General features: G+C 45.9%; 1 protein-coding gene and 3 pseudogenes across 5 annotated transcripts; 3 read left to right on the plus strand and 1 right to left on the minus strand.

Moving 5' to 3' along the window:
- The window catches only part of LOC125516587 (RAF-like serine/threonine-protein kinase 20), a 36,350-nt pseudogene extending 35,966 nt beyond the window's left edge, over positions 1–384 (plus strand).
- Positions 385–4,172: 3,788 nt separating this feature from the next.
- On the plus strand, positions 4,173–9,883 carry LOC125514265 (uncharacterized; annotated as a pseudogene). Of its 4 annotated transcripts, none has more exons than XR_015607435.1 (4): positions 4,173–8,106; positions 8,845–8,900; positions 9,269–9,338; positions 9,432–9,883. The product of XR_015607435.1 is annotated as an uncharacterized LOC125514265, transcript variant X3 (transcript). The 4 variants fall into 4 exon arrangements; XR_015607436.1 differs by having other exon boundaries at positions 9,269–9,341; positions 9,432–9,552; XR_015607433.1 differs by lacking the exon at positions 9,269–9,338 and having other exon boundaries at positions 9,558–9,883.
- Positions 9,884–10,313: 430 nt separating this feature from the next.
- LOC125514146 (phosphatidate cytidylyltransferase family protein) lies at positions 10,314–14,682 on the plus strand. The gene is made up of 14 exons (XM_048679421.2): positions 10,314–10,649; positions 11,247–11,359; positions 11,514–11,702; positions 11,818–11,922; positions 12,234–12,304; positions 12,392–12,466; positions 12,629–12,855; positions 13,011–13,200; positions 13,283–13,348; positions 13,466–13,554; positions 13,638–13,752; positions 13,893–13,944; positions 14,025–14,125; positions 14,233–14,682. The coding sequence occupies exons 1-14, from the start codon at positions 10,456–10,458 to the stop codon at positions 14,344–14,346; spliced, it is 1,701 nt and encodes a 566-aa protein (XP_048535378.1). The 5' UTR covers positions 10,314–10,455; the 3' UTR covers positions 14,347–14,682.
- Positions 14,683–14,829: 147 nt separating this feature from the next.
- Positions 14,830–17,356, minus strand: LOC125514147 (uncharacterized; annotated as a pseudogene).
- Between the last annotated feature and the right edge of the window lie 1,944 nt (positions 17,357–19,300).

Below are 19,300 nucleotides of genomic sequence, written 5' to 3' on the forward strand. Positions count from 1 at the left end.
TTATTATTGCCTCTAGGGCATATTTCCAACACCCACGACGCCCCATATGCAAGGTATGCGATCTGGGCCTCGCAAAGGTAAAATGTCGAACATTTGTTTCAGGGGGGGTGCATGGCACCCGAGCTCATGGATGGGAGCAAAGTTTCAGAGAAGGTTTGTTTGGTTCCTCACTTTGGAAATGTGATGTGGTTCCCCTCTCTGAAAAACCTCCATCTATTATGATTCATGTTTTTTAATCAAAGAAGGGCTTTCCCCTTCCGATTTTCATTACTGATGTTGTGATTCATGTAGGTGGATGTGTACTCGTTCGGCATCGTCATGTGGGAGCTTATAACAGGGAAAGAGTCGTATTCTGATTTGCACTACATGCAGATCATAGGTTAGTTCTTCTCAGTATACACGCAAGAATTAGAATACCTATTTTCTGTATACTGTTTAGTTCTGTACACTAATCATTTTTTTCCAGCCAGCAGGAGTACACACGCGGCAGGCCCTGGGACGAACTTCACCAATGGGCACAACAAAGAAAAATCCGATTCTATACATGAATGAAAATCTAAATAAAGATATAAACGGTGAGACCCCTTGGAGGCTCCTTAGCGATTTGGGCTTTCTGGCCGTCCAATTCTCCCCGCTCCGTGCCTCCGCTCGCTGCCGGCTCCTCGAGTCGGAATGAACAGGGATTCGCAAAGTCGCTAATTGTACCAGCCTTATTGCACCCACTCTCGCTGGCATCCTACGTGGATCGTCCTTGTAGCCCGAGGGCCCGCCCGTCAGCCTCACAGTTCGTGTTTAATAAGTGTGGCGGACTGTCTAGATTCGCACAACGTTCCTCCCATTGGTCGATTTTGTTCATTTACCGTAGTGGGTACGTATTATGGAATGCGTTGCATGCCCCTCTGAGAGACCTTTCTTCATACGTCCTTTCAGCCCCCTCCTTCTCGCTAACGATGGGCCCCGTCCCTTACGTGGCCCGCATGTCGGTTGCTCAGGACCCGATGTTTCCCTTCGACGTGTCGCTGTTGCGTATTTTCTACAGTATGTCAGGGCAAGCTGGGTATTTCACTCGATCGTCGGGTACGTTGCACTGTTCTTGATGTCAGGGAGAATTCGGGCCCGATTTCTCCATTCGAGCTGGCCTCTCTCCATTCGTCGGCAGGTACGTTGCAATGTGCCGGTCGTCAGAAGGCATGATTTCGTTGTTGCTGGCGGCTCACCATTGGTTCATTAAGACGATAGCGGGTACGTTGCACTATGCTGGTAGTTAGAACGAATTTGGGCCCGATTTCGGTGTTGCTGGTGGCTCGCCATTGGTTCCGAGTGGTTATCGACTTAATGGAGTTGTCGTGTACACCATGCTGGGGAACGGGGAGTTCTGGATCAGATGGTTATTGCAGCTCTCATTTCCCCTCTTTTCTTCTTCCTCTTTGTTCTTGCTCCACCGTGTTTTCTCGAGCTCTGGCCCCTGTTATTTCTTCCTCGGTGTTCTTGCTCCGTCGGCCGGTTAGCTCCGGGTTGGGTTGTTTTTGGGTTCTTTTGTTTGTTCTTCACTGTGCTTTCTGGTTTGCTGCTGTTCTGTTCGATTTGTTTGTTTCTTGTTTTCGTTTTTGTTTTCAACGTGCTATTGTTTGATTTTTTTTGTTTTTAATGGGTTTTGTTGTCCATGTGCTTACTCTCATGTTGTTTTTTGTGTTCCTTTTCTATTTACATGTCATTCTTTTACTTCGTTCCTAGTTTTTCAATCGTTTCCGAGTTTTGCTTAAAAAGGGTTTCTAATGTTATTCTCCATTTTTATCTGTGCAGGTCGTCATATTGCTCGATCTCTCTTGGTTGGGCACGCGTTATTCGACGTGTTCTGTTTGGGCAGGTGTGCTTCCGGTGAGTTTTGGTGCTATGTATTTCGTATGGTTAATCGTTTACTATTTTCCTTGGTTTTCTTTAGAGTTTTGTTTGTTTTCTTTTTTGATTTTCTTATTCAAGTCGATATCTTTGTACAGATCTACGATCTTGGTGTTTAGGCGTGTTTTTTCTGTGTCTACAATCTTCCCCATTATTTGTGAGTTTTAACGTTTCATGTTTTTTCTATGGTTTTATTATCCTCGGGTTTTTTAGTGGGTTTATTATGTGTGTTTATATTTTTAATATTCATATGCGTCGTTGTTTTCGTGTTTTGGTTTGTTTGATTCTGTTTATTTTTCATGTTTTTATATGTTGTTAATCATTGGGGTTTAAGGTACGGCTCTTTTTACGATGTGTCTGACTTTCGTGTATACATGTATTGTTTTTTCCCGTGAATTTGATTTTTAATTGTCTGGTGATTCCTCATGCATATGTTTCTTACGTGTTCCTCTTCTATTTTTTTCATTTATGGATTATTTGTTTTTTGTGGATGTGTATGCTCTTGGTTTTTTTGGTTTGATGACCCTGTATTTTTCGTTCTTTATCGTTCTTGCCTTTCGATTGTTTTGGGCTTTGATCCTTTTCTTTTGTATCCTCGCTGTGTTTGTAATTTGTCCGGTTCAATTTTCGTATGCTTTCTATTGTTGTTCGTTGTATTGATCTTTATCTATTTTCTTGTGTTCGATTCATTTTTCACCCGGCTGTGAAAGCGTGTTGGAGTCGATCACCTGAGCCGTCCGAGAGTATCTTTACTTGTTGCTGGCTTAGTTTTTTAGATCATCTTCTCCCGTACAATAGGGTTGTTTCGGCTGTTACAATAGGTTTGATTGATTACACGGTTTTGGCTGTGATGATGGGCTAGTCGTTCAGTAGTGGTGTTGTTGATTAGCTTTACTTTTGTGTACATTAGGCTCTGTAGGCTGTTATTAGTGTCCATGTCCTTTTGTGGGTCTGATGTGCTAAGTAGATCTGCGAGTGACAAGATTGGTTTTTTTCTTTTGAATCGCGTGTGTTCTATAGTCGTGTGTCACGTCGTACCGCATTAGTTTGTGCTTCTGTTATGGTATTCCTTCACGTGTTCGTCAGGTTGTGCTTTCTTCTTTTAGCCATGATAGTGTTTTCAACCTTGAGCCTTGTTTTGACGACACGCCTTACCCATTGCCGACTCCCTAGAGTCGGTTTCAACTTACATCCATTTACCCATCCATCGCCGCCTCACCCTCCATTAGCATCGGCGTGGCCGCCACGACCGCGTCTGGATCCGCCTGCCATGGATCTACCATCGACAACGAAAAAGAAGAGGGGAGGCGCAGCTAATTGCTCGCCAGAGTGCTTTAAACCTAGTGGCGGAGGAGACGTTTCACAATGGAGGGGATCCGATTTGCTAACCCCAAAAGCCCCCTGACCCCATACATATAGCAACGGAGAGGCGCATATGCGGGTCGCCTCATAAATTTTTATGGGCCGTCAACTTTTAGTAGATTTGTCCGGGCCGAAAAAAGCCAAAACCCGCATGACAGATGGAATTTTACACGTCGACGAGCTATTAGCGAATCTGCTAGAGATGCTTTTATGCCCCAACTCATCGGTAGAGTGGGGGAGATGAAGGAGGGGGCGGGGTGTTCGAGAGAAGAGAGCAGCACAACATGACTATGGGAGTTGATATCATTGACTGAGGTGATGTATGAAAAAAGAGATTTTTTTGCTACATGAACATGACCTCAATGGCGAGATGTAGTGCAATGGAATAAGGCGAAGTATTAGATGAAAATAGGTGCTCACTGAAAATCTGGATTTTCGCATGGTCTATCAGATCTATAATGAACAACACTGATCAAAAGGTGGGATCACTAATGATCCACTTAAACACAATTAGCAGAAAAACCCCTGACTCGTTCACCATTAAGGATGAAAAATCTTATACGCCTCAATCTTATATGCCGCCACGTTTCATGGGCCATGATGGAATTTTCAGGTTTTCACTGAATACCTATTTTCACTGGATACTTTGCCAGGAAATAAAGTTATCCATATCCCAAAAATATGTTACTCCTAATTTATTCCTTGAATTCACCCGCAAAATAATAATAATAATAATTTCTTGATTTTTTTGTTTGATTTTAAGTCGGTTCACTCCGTCCTAAAAAAAAGCCGGTCATATTCCGTGCCCCAGAAAAGAAGGCGGTTCCTTTTTTTGCCAGATCAATCAACGGCCCAGAGGCCAGACTTCTCTGCGATCTACTCGTACTTTGCCAGATCCCAAACTTCCCAAGTCCAAACCATCCCTTCCACCCAATCCCCCCCCGCGTCCCCCCACCCCTCTCTCGCGAAACCCTAGCCCCGCGCCGCCGCCATGGACGGGATCGACGCGGAGCTCGCGCGCGCGCAGGACGAGCGCCGGAAGCTGGAGGAGGCCCTGGCGGCCGGCGCGCCCATGGCCGTCTCCTCCGTCACCTTCGACAAGGACCTCTACGGCGGGGGCGGCTCCGGCTCCGACCGCTTCGCCGGCTACGACACCTCCATCCCGGCCTCCGAGGACGACGCGCCCGAGGACGACAGCGCCGAGCCCTCCGCCGCCAACCCCGCGGTGCGCCGCCTCGCGTCCTACACGGGCCACGCCGTCGCCGCCGCCGACATCCCCCGCTCGGAGGACGACGACGGGATGCCCGCCAAGAGGTCCCAGCGCATCATCGACCGCGAGGACGACTACCGCCGCCGCCGCCTCGACCGCATCATCTCGCCCGAGCGCCACGACGCCTTCGCGTCCGGGGAGGCCACCCCGGACCCCTCCGTCCGAACCTACGCCGATGCCATGCGCGAGAGCAAGGTGCAGCAGGAGAAGGAGCACGTGCTGCGGGAAATCGCCAAGAAGAAGAAGGAGGAGGAGGAGAAGGCCAAGGAGAAGAAGGCTGCGCCTCAGCCACAGCCAGCCGCGACCAAACGGCGCAATAGGTGGGATCAGTCGCAGGACGGCGATGCTGCTGCTGGGGCCAAGAAGTCCAAGACCTCAGACTGGGATGCCCCTGATGCAACTCCTGGGATTGGGCGCTGGGACGCCACTCCTGGCCGTGTTGGAGATGCAACGCCCTCTGTGAGGAGGAATAGGTGGGATGAGACTCCAACTCCAGGGAGGATGGCTGACGCAGATGCAACTCCTGCAGCCGGTGGCATTACTCCAGGAGCCACCCCTTCTGGGGCATGGGATGCTACTCCTAAGCTGCCTGGTGGGCTTGTCACACCAACACCCAAGAAGCAGAGATCTAGGTGGGATGAGACACCAGCAAGTATGGGGAGTGCAACACCTGGTGGTACAGCAGCGACACCTGCTGGGTTCAACACTCCTGGGCAAACACCATTCGGAGCAGAGAACCTTGCCACGCCAACACCTGGTCACCTTGCTGCTCGTGGCCCGATGACTCCGGAGCAGTACCAGCTCTTGCGGTGGGAGCGGGACATTGAGGAGCGGAACAGGCCTCTCACTGATGAGGAGCTTGACTCCATGTTCCCGCAGGAGGGATACAAGATTCTTGAGCCTCCAGCTTCATACCAGCCCATACGTACCCCAGCAAGGAAGCTGCTTGCTACGCCAACACCTCTGGGCACACCAATGTATGCTATTCCAGAGGAGAACCGTGGACAGCATTTTGATGTGCCCAAGGACTTGGGTCCTGGTTTGCCCCTCATGAAGCCAGAGGACTACCAGTACTTTGGGACGTTGCTGAATGAGGACGAGGAGGAGCAGCTAACGCCAGAGGAGCAGAAGGAGAGAAAAATCATGAAGCTCCTGCTCAAGGTAAAGAACGGCACACCCCCACAGCGGAAGACAGCACTCCGGCAGCTCACGGACAAAGCACGCGAGTTTGGTGCTGGCCCATTGTTCAACAAAATCCTGCCATTGCTCATGCAGCCAACACTTGAGGACCAGGAGCGGCATCTCCTGGTGAAGGTCATTGATAGGGTGCTGTATAAGCTGGATGAGCTGGTCCGTCCATTTGTGCACAAGATTCTTGTTGTTATCGAGCCACTTTTGATTGATGAGGATTACTATGCTCGTGTTGAGGGCAGGGAGATTATCTCAAATCTTAGCAAAGCTGCCGGTCTTGCTACTATGATTGCTGCCATGAGACCGGATATTGATAACATTGACGAGTATGTGAGGAATACGACTGCTAGGGCATTCAGTGTGGTGGCTTCTGCTTTGGGTATCCCGGCCCTCCTCCCATTTTTGAAGGCTGTTTGTCAGAGTAAGAAGTCCTGGCAAGCTCGGCACACTGGTATCAAGATTGTTCAGCAGATTGCTATTCTCATGGGCTGCGCTGTTCTGCCTCACCTTAAGAACCTAGTTGAGATCATTGAGCATGGTCTAAGCGACGAGAACCAGAAAGTGCGGACAATCACTGCCCTATCTCTTGCTGCACTTGCTGAAGCTGCCGCACCCTACGGTATTGAAAGTTTTGATAGTGTGTTGAAACCTCTCTGGAAGGGTATCAGATCTCACCGTGGAAAGGTCCTTGCTGCCTTCTTGAAGGCTATTGGTTTCATCATCCCTCTTATGGATGCTCTGTATGCCAGTTACTACACGAAGGAGGTGATGCAAGTCCTGATTAGAGAGTTCCAGTCACCAGATGAAGAGATGAAGAAGATTGTCCTGAAGGTTGTTAAGCAGTGTGTCAGTACAGAGGGTGTGGAGGCTGATTATATCCGGAGTGACATCCTTCCAGACTTCTTCAAACACTTCTGGGTTAGGAGAATGGCCCTAGATCGTAGGAACTATAAGCAACTTGTGGAAACAACAGTAGAGATGGCAAACAAGGTGGGAGTTACTGGTATCGTTGGGAAGATTGTTGAGGATCTGAAAGATGAAAGTGAGCCTTATAGGAGAATGGTGATGGAAACAATTGAGAAGGTGGTGGCCAACTTGGGTGCCTCGGATATTGATCCTCGTCTGGAGGAGCTGCTTATTGATGGCATCCTGTATGCTTTCCAAGAGCAGACAAGTGATGATGCAAATGTCATGCTTAATGGTTTTGGAGCTGTTGTGAATGCGCTCGGCCAGAGGGTCAAGCCTTACCTTCCTCAGATATGTGGTACCATTAAGTGGCGGTTGAACAACAAGAGTGCGAAAGTTAGGCAGCAAGCTGCTGATCTGATCTCAAGGATAGCTATTGTTATGAAGCAGTGCCAGGAGGAGCAGCTTATGGGTCACCTGGGTGTTGTGCTATATGAGTACCTGGGAGAGGAGTATCCTGAGGTGCTGGGTTCAATTCTCGGAGCATTGAAGGCTATCGTGAATGTTATTGGTATGACTAAGATGACGCCTCCGATCAAGGATCTCCTTCCTCGTCTGACTCCCATCTTGAAGAATAGGCATGAGAAGGTCCAAGAGAACTGCATTGATCTAGTTGGTAGGATTGCTGATCGTGGAGCAGAATTTGTTCCAGCTAGGGAGTGGATGAGGATTTGTTTTGAGTTGTTAGAAATGTTGAAGGCTCACAAGAAGGGTATCAGAAGAGCCACTGTGAACACATTTGGTTATATTGCCAAGGCAATTGGGCCACAGGATGTGTTGGCCACTCTGTTGAATAACTTGAAGGTGCAGGAGCGACAGAACCGTGTCTGCACCACTGTAGCAATTGCTATTGTTGCTGAAACTTGCTCGCCTTTCACAGTTTTGCCCGCCCTCATGAATGAGTACCGAGTTCCGGAGCTAAATGTTCAGAATGGTGTATTGAAGTCTCTCTCTTTCCTCTTTGAGTATATTGGCGAGATGGGCAAAGATTACATATATGCTGTCACTCCCTTGCTCGAAGATGCCCTAATGGACAGGGATCTGGTTCACAGGCAGACTGCTGCATCTGCTGTTAAGCATATGGCTCTGGGAGTTGCTGGCTTGGGTTGTGAGGATGCTCTTGTCCATTTGCTTAACTATATCTGGCCCAACATATTCGAGACATCTCCCCATGTTATAAATGCCGTCATGGAGGCTATTGAGGGGATGCGAGTTGCTCTAGGTGCAGCTGTGGTTCTGAATTATTGCCTCCAAGGCCTTTTCCATCCAGCAAGGAAAGTACGTGAAGTATATTGGAAGATCTATAACTCGCTGTATATTGGTGCACAAGATGCACTTGTTGCCTCTTATCCTGCACTAGGCGATGATGGAGACAATATCTTCAGCCGTCCAGAGCTAGCCATGTTTGTGTGATCAATGTGAGTCTTATTTCTTATTTTGTATTTCTCACTGTAATATCTGTAATGTTTGAGTAGCTACTGAAAAATTCTGCCAAGATATGAAATAAGTTTGTAATATTGGTTGATGCATTTTATGTTTACTAGTTTTGGGTGCTTAATTCAGCAATTCCTTTTGATCCAGACTATACTTGTAGGAGTTAGCTGTTCTTAAGCTTTTGGAGTAATGTTTACTCCAATACGGACAACAACTTTTAACCTGCAGTTATTGAACACTATGCTCAGTAGGTCTCTCCCTAGTATTTCAAGAGAAAAAAAAACTCAGCCAGAAATGGATCGAAACTCTGATAATAGGTTATTATTTAATTTCATTCAGCTCCCTCAGAATTTGCAACTATAGTTTGAAGTGCAAAATCTAGAACAGGAACACATTCAGATCGATTTTACATTGTCAAGACTTGAGCATGAAAATCTTTAAACTCCAAACATGTATGTTGTCCTGTTTAACAAAAGGTGGATGCAGGTAGTAAAACAAATTCTGTTAGTGGGTAGTTGTTTCTTTTCCTCTTCTTTCACATCTACTTTCTTGCCTTTGTATTCAACTGGTGTCAAGATTCTTTGTTTCATGCTCATTTATCTATTTGCGTAGATTCTTAAAATATTACACAGTCTTCTATTGTATTACTTTCAGTTTTACATTAGTCCCGAACTCTTAATAAATATCTAAGATTGGTGTCATTTTGTTGTGTTGTCCTGTAGATTTACATATCCTGCTTTGTGAAGACTTCACATTTTGAGGAGTATCTTATGTCCAGGTAACGAATCTGTATATGATGCTGTACATTCTGCTTGCAGTTCATCATGGACATGTATTTTTGTATGGCATATGCATGTTTTCTGCTAAAATGTATAAATTCTGTCAAGGCAGTAAATTGCTGCTCGGTTAAAGTAGAATCAGCTGTACAGGGAGTAGCACTCTGACCCATTGAGTGTATGTTTAAATAAATAGCTGCTCAGTTTAAGTAGAATCAGCTGTACATGTCATTTTAGCATGTGAGCAGTAGCAGAAGTGGTGTTTAATTTGTGTCGTCGTGTTTCCTTTTGCATTTTCTGTATGTTGTATTTTGTTGCTCTATTACAAATAATACAAAAGCAAGAATCTGATATACAAACGCATTGACAGGCAGGATGTGCATGTCCATGTATCGTCATCCACATGCATCAATGCAGATGCATGTGAAACTTGAACTGGGGTGGTATTTGATTTAGTGCTCACATTTATTTGAACTGGTGCTGTTTGTTCTTGCGAAGTCTGTTTTTATGAAGCTGCATTTTTGTATTTGCAGGCTTGTTGCTTCCTGAAGGGGGTGCAATCTTTAAGAAATACATTTTTTTGTCCTGGTTTACTGTACTGCTTTAACCTACTGCTGGAGTCCTATGGACTAACTGTTGCAGAACTGTTTTGTTTTCAGGGTACTTCTTTCCAAGTGTTACGCCGAAGAGTCTTCTTATCTGGATCTGCGGCCAGGCGACGTAAGGGCAGAACAGCATGTTAATTTCGCCGCAGCTGATAATATGTGAAATCAAGTCGTTAGTAGTGAAGACAATAAAATCACAGTAGCACCAATATCATCTTATTTATCATGTATATTTGGTTATGATGGCCAGCCTCTGCTGTCAAAACTCTGTTTTAGCGATGTTTTGTAACGCTGTAAACCATCAAGCTCTGTACTATGTGTGCTGTGGCATGATTATGTCTGGAATGCTTGCCTAGCTTGCGCTGTTTTACTGTTGATCACCTTTTGTGTTAAACACCTCTGCTGAATCCATGTTTCTCACGGAGTATTCTTGGACTGATGTTCAATTTGCTTGAACCATAGCAAAATGCATCGTGTGTGTATTTATCACTCTTCTGACGATTTCTCAAGCAGTAGTTTAGTTATGATACTCCTTTCGTTCCAAAATAAATGACTCAACTAGTACAATCACTTATTTTGGGACGGAGGGAGTACATTTTAGATAATTTCACCGGATATGTGTGTAGCCCATGCAGTGCCACCACCAGCAAATTCGCGATCTTCAGCGACGCAAACGCCGATATGTCGTGTTTGAGCGGCATGCTGTTGTGGTGGGAAGGAGCGAGCGGCCGTGGTGACCTGGTCTCGCCGACCGCCAATTCTGACCGAGACCGAACCGTGACCCACCGCACCACCCAAAACCAAGCGTCCCAGCCAAACCAAACCAAGCTACCCAGAAACCACGCGCACGCGGCGCGCGAGCGCAACCAACTGCTGGCCAGCCCGCCCATCACCGGCCGTGTCTCCGACGCCACTTCCCTCCCCGCCCGGATCGGGCTCGCCGGCACCGCCCATGGCGTCCTCCTCTGCGCTGCTCACGGGGGAGCGCCTCGTCGTCTTCCTCTTCGCCGCGCGCGTCGCGCTCGCTGCCCCGGCCCGCCTCGCGGCCCCGCTCGCGCTCCTCGCGGGGGCCGCCCTCGCCGTCGAGCTCGCGGTGGACCGCTCCGCCGCGGCCCCTTCCTCCCCGCTCCGCCGGTTCAGGACAAGGTGCGGCCGCTCTCCCTCGCCTCGTTCCTATCCCATCCCACGGGATTAAACAAAATCATCGCGATTCGGCCACCCAGGCGGATTTCCCAGAGTGTAAATTTCGTCTCGTTCGGTTCCTCCGCCAGAAGAATGTGTGCGTATAGATGAGCTCGAATTGCTGGCAGGCGCATGCGGTTCTCCTGCAAAAAAAAAATAAAAAAATCTCTAGTGCGAATTGGTCAAGACGAGCCTCATTTCAATGGGTTGCCAACACGATTGGGGAATAATCGGTGGTGTGGTTAGGGCATTGGCAGATGCGCTGGGGATGATGGTGGTGCAGATAGGAGCTTAATCCTCGGTCGATTCGAGTCATTGATTTAGCATACGCAGTAGAAATGCGGCTTGCCCTTGGCTTAGCGACCATCCCTGAGTAGAATGTAAAAGTTCAGGGGTCTGTTGAAATTTAGTCTAGATCTTATGATGCGCAATCCCAATTGTGCACCTTCACTCTACATCGTGTTTGAGTTATGTGGCTATTTCATTTTATCGCCTCTTTTGTGGCAAGCTACAAAATAAAATTGCACCTAGCGCTTGTTGTCTGATGCATATACCCTCCAGGCCAGGTGCTTCATCAGGCATTCTTCTTGGCGCAACTACTTTGCCTTGTGTTATGCTTGCACGGTTAATCCAGCTTTCGAGGATCTTACCGACAGATCCTAATGGAGCACAAGGTATGTTCCTAAATTTATTGTTTTCATCAACAATTCACAAGTCAGATGCCTTGTGAAGTGCAGTTATCCTCTATTTTATCCATGTGTATTGAACACCTTTTTTTCGTGATGCATACAGTTCACTAACCACATATATTTTGGTTTATGTGGCCAGAATTTGCATACCTCGAAATGCAGTATTGGGCAGTATCCATCAGCTGTGTCAGTGTGCTGGCTTTCTTCCTTTGGCATCTATGTCAGTCTGCCAACAATGAGATTTCTAAAACTTTGAAATATGGTTCATTGATGGTAGTTTTATATCTAGTGACATTCTTGCTGTTCTTCCTAGTGAAGACTGATGGAGGTAACGTGCAAGTATTTATCTGCATTCAATGATAATTACATTGTGTTTTTTAAATCTAATTCAAGTCGAAAGATGAGAAGGATTTGACAAAATAATTGTGTTGAATTTATTGTAGGTCTGTTAGCGATGACCAAAAATGGGTATCTGCTCTGCCATGGCGTGGCTGCTGTGATCTTGATCAAGCACATTCTAGAGAAGTTCCCTTCATGTTCATCTTTTGGTTTGTACCTGAAGTCTAAGATGTAATTAGATCTTTATTTCTATTCTTCTGTTTATATCTGATTGCATATCCTTACATGCATTTATACATTTTTCCAAGATACCTTATGGATTAAGATGAATCCCATGCAGAAATATATATGCACATAAGAACGATTGCAATTGCCCTCACTTTGTTTAGTATCTTTTGCATGTAAGGCCAACTATTTTGTATGGATCTTGTTTAGTAGTGCAATTTATTAGTATATCTCCTCTTCATTTTGACTTGGAAGTGCAACCTTTTTCTTATTCACACTCTTCTGTTTATTCCAGGGGAGGGACTTCTGGTGTCAAGTGGTCTCGTTGTTTACTTCGGTGATATTCTGGCTCGTACTCTTTCAAAGGTGTGAATTGTTCGTAAATCCTAACTATATCTTTGCTATAAAAAAGAGCAAATCTGATGGCCTGTATCATTTTAATTGCACTGGCAGATGGAGTTCTCTGCATCACCAGGGGCATTCATACACACACCTGGAACTCAAAGCGAGATAGCCACCGTTATTCAGGTAGGGTATTTGTTATTTTGATCGTCTGGCTTGAGCTTTATAGCATTTCCATCTCGTACTTCCTTTGGCACGGGTTTTTGCTTGGTCTTTTTCTACTTCCCTGTTATTTCTTACGTCTGGCTTGAGCTTAATAGCATTTACATCTCGTACTTCTTTTGGCAGGGTTTTTTGCTTGGTCTCTTTCTACTTCCCTTGCTGTACAAAAGTTCTCTTCAAGTTTGGGTTTACTGTCGAACATTGGGCAAGCAACGAACACAAGCAATTGAGAAACGAGTAGAAAAAAGAGCAGGCTCTGCTGTATTTTATGTCTCGTTGTTGTTGGTGTTACTGTTCTTAGTGCCGTCATGGACGCGGCTTGTTCAAGGTCTTGAAGTCCATCCGTTTGTTTGGTAAGAATCACCGTTTGACTTTCATGGGAAGAGCATACCACTCATCAGTAGTGGAATTAACATTTTAACTTTGCACTCTGTTCTTTCTCGGAAAATCTTCTGTATATTTACAGATACTGATTTTGTTGTTTGCTTAATGGCTCATTATTTCACAGGGTTCTTAACTACATGTTCACCAATTCAGATGAACGGCTTCTTTTATGCGCATACTGGATATTTGTCATATGTGTATCAATTAGAAGGTTCTACAGTATATCAAAGCAAAGCAAAACAGAGAGAATTCTTTTGCGCAAGTATTATCATCTTGTTGCTGTCCTGATTTTCTCTCCTGCCGTTATATTTCAGGTAATGTATACATCTTCTCTAATCTAATCCCACTAGTATATTTCGAAAGTTATTGTAATAAATTTTGATCTATGCTTTGCAGCCTGCTTTCTTGGACTTGGCATTTGGTGCCGCATTTGCTCTTTTCTTAATACTGGAGATGATTCGTGTAAGAATCTTTTGATTCTCCTACGTCCTTCCTCACTCTCTTCCCTTTTCCCTTTCAATAGTATCTATTATGCCAAGTTGTGCTCATTTTTCCACAAATGTTCAACTATGTCCTCAGGTTTGGGAAGTATACCCTCTTGGGCATACCATACATCAATTCATGAACGCTTTCACTGACCATCGCGATTCTGAGATTCTAATTATTAGGTAAGTGTGCTTTAGTAGTCTTTCTTTTCCATATTTTACATCTTTCACTGTAGGATATAACGTATTTTATTGGATTTTTTCAGTCATTTCTCACTCTTACTGGGCTGCGCACTTCCTAAGTGGATGTCATCTGGATTCAATGATCGACCCCTAGCCCCTTTTGCTGGAATTCTCAGCTTAGGGATAGGTGATACAATGGTAGGTCCAGTGGCCTGTTAATATTCCTTACTCTACGCCTTCTTCTAATACAAAATGACGTGCACTTTGGTGCATGTCTGAGGAAAAACAATCCCTATTGTACTGTGTTATATCTGATGTATTCTCTGATTTGCACCCAGGCATCAATGATAGGGTACAAGTACGGTGTCCTAAGATGGAGCAAGACAGGAAGTGAGTTCGGTTTTCTTATATTTCTTTGGTCCTTCCGCACTTGTCTGCTGATCACTTATGCATGTTTCCTGAAATGTTAGAGAAAACAATTGAAGGCACGGCAGCAGGCATAACTTCTGTACTGGCAGCCTGCTCAATCTTGGTGACACTCTTAGCTTCAAGCGGATACATTCTTTCACAGGTTCGATCTCTTAATTTCGTGCACCGAACCGACCAAAGCTTTATGCTAGAACATGCAACACAATTTAGATAAAAACTCCCACTGACCGTTTTCTTATGTTGGCACAGCACTGGTTGTCACTTTCATTAGCTGTGACTTTGAGCTTATTACTTGAAGCGTATACGACACAGCTGGATAACGCTTTCATACCCCTTGTATTCTATAGCCTTCTATGTCTATAAAGCAAGAGCAACCTGTTATACATCCAACTGACCTTGAGGTCCTCTTTTTGGTTCCTGCTAATATATATAGTACAGCAAGGCAATAGCTAGTCATTTGATCTCTTTGCCTCCTTGGTACTCCTTTGTACCACCTCTGATCTAAAGTGTAGGCTTAGGTATAAGAATACGAAAATAGAATTAGTGAATATGGAGTACTTCAGTAGAGGACATCTTTGGTACAGATGAAGCTCTATGCTGTAACTGTAAGTTTGTAACAGCTTATCTTGGAGTGGTTCCGTTCCATCAACTCTTTTGATCTTCTGTTGGGCGCATCAAAATACGAGTTGTATGAAGTAATGATGAGTGTGGATATTATGGTCATGCTGTTGTGAAAACCGTTGATTTTACAATCTGTTGGGCTGAGAAATGAAAGCGAAGTCGAGCCATCATTTCCCCCTTCTTTATTGAAGCAAGAAGGTAGACCAATTGCAAAACAGCACCATAAGTTCATTTTAGCAACTACTATAGCATAAGCTTAATTATTAATTACTAGCCATAGAACAAATATAAGTTACTACTTAATAAATTAGAAGAGTAGCATATAAAAGCCATTTAACAGTGGCATTATTGCATTTGTTTGCTAGCGATAGCAAAAATTACTTAGTTAGCAAAATGATTGTATAAAATCATTTGTAAATGACATTACATGAATTAACTACTAACCATGGAAAAATTCAACATTAGCAGTAGGTGAATTTAGCTACTCCCTTTGTTCACTTTTGTAAGTCGTTTAAGAGAGCTGAAATTGAACTATTTTAGGTGCTGTCTTAATAAATGTCTAAAAGGTTTTGCAAAAGTGAATGGAGGGAGTACTAAAGATATAACAAAACTTAATATGGCAATCAATGGCTTGATGGTTGGTTCACAAGCAAGATCATCGACATGAAGGTCGGTAAGTATCTCGGCGAATTTCAGGAGGTGGCTTAGGGGCAGGGTCAGGTTCATCGCGACCATTCTCGTCCTTCGGTCTAGTTGCCGGCTCCGGTAGCAGGCACAAGACCACTGCGCTGCCCACGAATCGCCCTGCAATGGGGGTGATGGAGGCATCGATTTTCTCTCCTATGGCACTTGCTTCAGCCTCACAGTCCCATGTCCTCCTGGTGTCTTCTTACACGAGCCGCCCGATCGTCCGACCTCCTTGCGTCCTCTTGTGCTGGGGACCTCATGTTGCGCCACACCCTCCTACTCTTTGACGTGTCACTCGACATTTTCCTTGGGGCCAGATGTGGCAAGCCAGATGAAGAGGCGTTGTTCCACTCACATCACACCATCATGTTTAGACAGAGAAAGAGAAAGGCATTGTCTCGTTGAGAGGGATGTGTCAGAGTAAGAGGTTTATGGTTTCTAATGTGAGCCGAGCTTACATAATGTCCAGACACATCAGATATTGTAGTTACTGAAAATCGTGTGCGATGTGCCACAACATAGCAAACGAGCGCCAGAAACGATTGTGTGTGATGTGGGATTTCACATAGCAAACAAGCGTTACAACTGTAACTGTGAGCCATTTGCTCACATGGCACTTCACACACTGGCCCAACGTGTAACTTCCTATGCAATAGCCATATCACACGCATTTCTGACTCAACCAGACCATGTGCGACGAGCTTATGTGCAGTATCTTCATCTCCTTACACATACAACATCTCTCTCTGAGATATTAGTTCATCAACAATTTCCATGCCATATCCATTGCTCCGTCTTAAGCGGTACCTCCACTGGCCGACCCAACTCCACTACCCCCTCCGCTTCCGGTAGAACCATTTGCGCTACCAGACCCTCCGCCACCGCCCATTGCATTACCAGCACGGCCAACGCCACTACCACCACCGGAGTTGCCACCGCCACTACCCCCACTTCCACCTCCAACACCACCGCCTCCTCCGTTGCTCACACTCACCCCACCACGCCCGATGTGAACACCGACACCGACACCACCTCCAGCTCCAGCCCCTGCATGCACACCGCCGGCGCCACCGGCCCCACCCCACCTCCGCCGATCCCCACATCGATACCACCACGCCCCACGTCAATGCCAACGCCTCCACCCGAGCCACCGCCGGCACTTGCACCGCCACCACGGGTAGTGCCAGCTCCGCCTCCAAGCCCACCGCCGACAGCGATGGACACGTCGTGCCCGCCATGGCCTATGCTGATACCGAAGCCCCGGCCGCCACCCTCCCCGCTGCCACCTTTGATGGAGAACGACTTGCTGTCATCCAGCGTGGTTTTATCCTCCCGTAGGAGCCTTGCTTGGGCAAGCTGGAGAAGTGAAACGCACAGCAGCACTATAGCTGAGACGGCCAGACGGCGGCAGGAGGTGGGAGCGGCCATGGAGGAGCTGCAAGGATGAACGGCACAGTTGCTTGTGTAGGTGTGCTGAACTGCTGATGACCCTGCTGTGCGCAGTGCGTGGATTTTTATAGAACAAGTAAAGCCGATGTCTCATAGTCCATACTGGAATAAGCAGCCACAAAGTAAAGGTGATCTGATCCTAGTGAGGTGTATAGCAATTGCCAACTGGCCAAGAGAATTCTCAGGTGCACATGTTTGTGCTACCAGAAAACAAAAACAAGCTTAAGCCACATGATCATCTATGGGATTAGAACTTTGATCTCCAGTTAAGTAGCATATAGCCAGGTTTGAGACATTTTTTGGCTGGATTGAAGGGGAAATGCTACTGAATTGTTGTTTCGGGTAAGATTTTTGCTCACAACGTTCCATGATGTGGTGCACACAGATTTTCGTAAAAGTCAAGCTCCATAAACTTTGACCAAGTTTATATAAGAAAAAAATATCTGCATCTGGAGTACCTACTAAATATAAAATTATGTCTCATGATATATCTAATGATGTGTATTTAGTACCGTGGATGCAAGTGCCCATAAACATGGTCAAAATTTATGAAGTTTGACTTTTGAAAAATATTATACACACTACATTATGAGAGAGAGAGAGAGAGAGAGAGAGAGAGAGAGAGAGAGAGAAAGAGTATAAAGCAGACCACTCAGGTCTTTGGGTCTGTCGATATGAAATGTCCTTCATATTTGTTTGCGTAACGTGAAAGACATCAAGGCCAGACAAATCGACTTACAATAATGAAGATAAAAATGAAATGGCGCACAAATGATCAAAAATGTGAGTATATGGCCAGACAAGTGGCACTAGCGCTGAATATGTATACACAAAATCTTTAATTGTAGACCAGTACAAAAATAATCACAGTTGAGCGTGTGTACGGAATGATTTCATTAGCCGTCATATTCGGGCAAGGAGTATGTTGCTTTGGTCTTTAGAAAACATGGACACAACCGTTCCCACATACTTTGACGATTCACGATAGCGTACTTTCACATGACCTTTACGGCTTGTTTTCATGTAACTTCCTATGTATAGAAATATAAGATCATTTAGATCACTAAATTAATGATCTATAAATGCTTAGTGATCTATAAATGCTCTTATATTCATTAGAGAGGAAGTACTAGATTTACATATCCGTTCAAGCTGCTTTGCAGGTGTGTCACCGCCTGCAAGAATCTTCTGCCTGAAAGGGCAGTGCTATTGTGCTAAGCAGGGAATGCCGGCTTAAAGATTGTTAGGCGATGGGCCAGGTCAGCGCAGGAGTCAGCGCAGGAGCGTCCCACGCTTCTGCCCACGATCCCATGATCGCTCACGGCGTCTGCTATATGTATCCTCCCATGTACTTTTTGTATGGCAATGAAAATCAAACCACAACAGTTTTACTGTTGGGGAACGTACTAATTTCAAAAAATTTCTTACGCACACGCAAGATCATGGTGATGCACAGCAATGAGAGGGGAGAGTGTCGTCCACGTACCCTCGTAGGCCGTTAAGCGGGAGCGTTATGACAACGCGGTTGATGTAGTCATATGTCTTCACGATCGACCGATCCTCAGTACCGAACGTACGGCACCTCCGCGTTCAGCACACGTTCAGCTCGGTGACGTCCCGCGAACTCACGATCCAGTAGAGCTCGAGGGAGAGTTTCGTCAGCACGACGGTGTGGTGACGATGTTGATGAAGCTACCGTCGCAGGGCTTCGCCTAAGCACCGCTACAGTATGACCGAGGTGGATTATGGTTAAGGGGGGCACCGCACACGGCTGGGAGAGATCAATGATCAACTTGTGTGTTCTAGGGTGCCCCCTGCCCCCGTATAAAAAGGAGCAAGGGGGAGGCCGGCCGGCCCTGTAGGGCGCGCCAGGAGGAGGAGTCCTCCTCCTAGTAGGAGTAGGACTCCCCTCTTTCCTACTCCTACTAGGAGGGGGAAAGGAAGGGGGAGAAGGAGAAGGAAAGGGGGGCGCCGCCCCCACCTTCCTAGTCCAATTCGGACCAGAGGGGGAGGGGGCGCGCGGCCTGCCCTGGCCGGCCCCCCCTCTCTCTCTCTCTCCACTAGGGCCCAATAAGGCCCATTAACCCCCGGGGGGTTCCGGTAACCCCTTCGGCACTCCGATAAAATCCCGATTTCACCCGGAACTCTTCCGATGTCCAAATGTAGGCTTCCAATATATCAATCTTTATGTCTCGACCATTTCGAGACTCCTTGTCATGTCTGTGATCATATTCGGGACTCCGAACTACCTTCAGTACATCAAAACATATAAATTCATAATACCGTCACAGAACTTTTAGCGTGCGGACCCTAAGGGTTCAAGAACTATGTAGACATAACCGAGACATGTCTCCGGTCAATAACCAATAGCGGAACCTGGATGCTCATATTGGTTCCTACATATTCTACGAAGATCTTTATCGGTCAAACCGCATAACAACATACGTTGTTCCCTTTGTCATCGGTATGTTACTTGCCCGAGATTCGATCGTCGGTATCTCAATACCTAGCTCAATCTCGTTACCAGCAAGTCTCTTTACTCGTTCTGTAATGCATCATC

The sequence above is a fragment of the Triticum urartu genome, chromosome 6A, assembly GCF_056163025.1.
Source record: "Triticum urartu cultivar PI428250 chromosome 6A, HENAU_Tu73, whole genome shotgun sequence".
Classification (NCBI taxonomy): domain Eukaryota; kingdom Viridiplantae; phylum Streptophyta; class Magnoliopsida; order Poales; family Poaceae; genus Triticum; species Triticum urartu.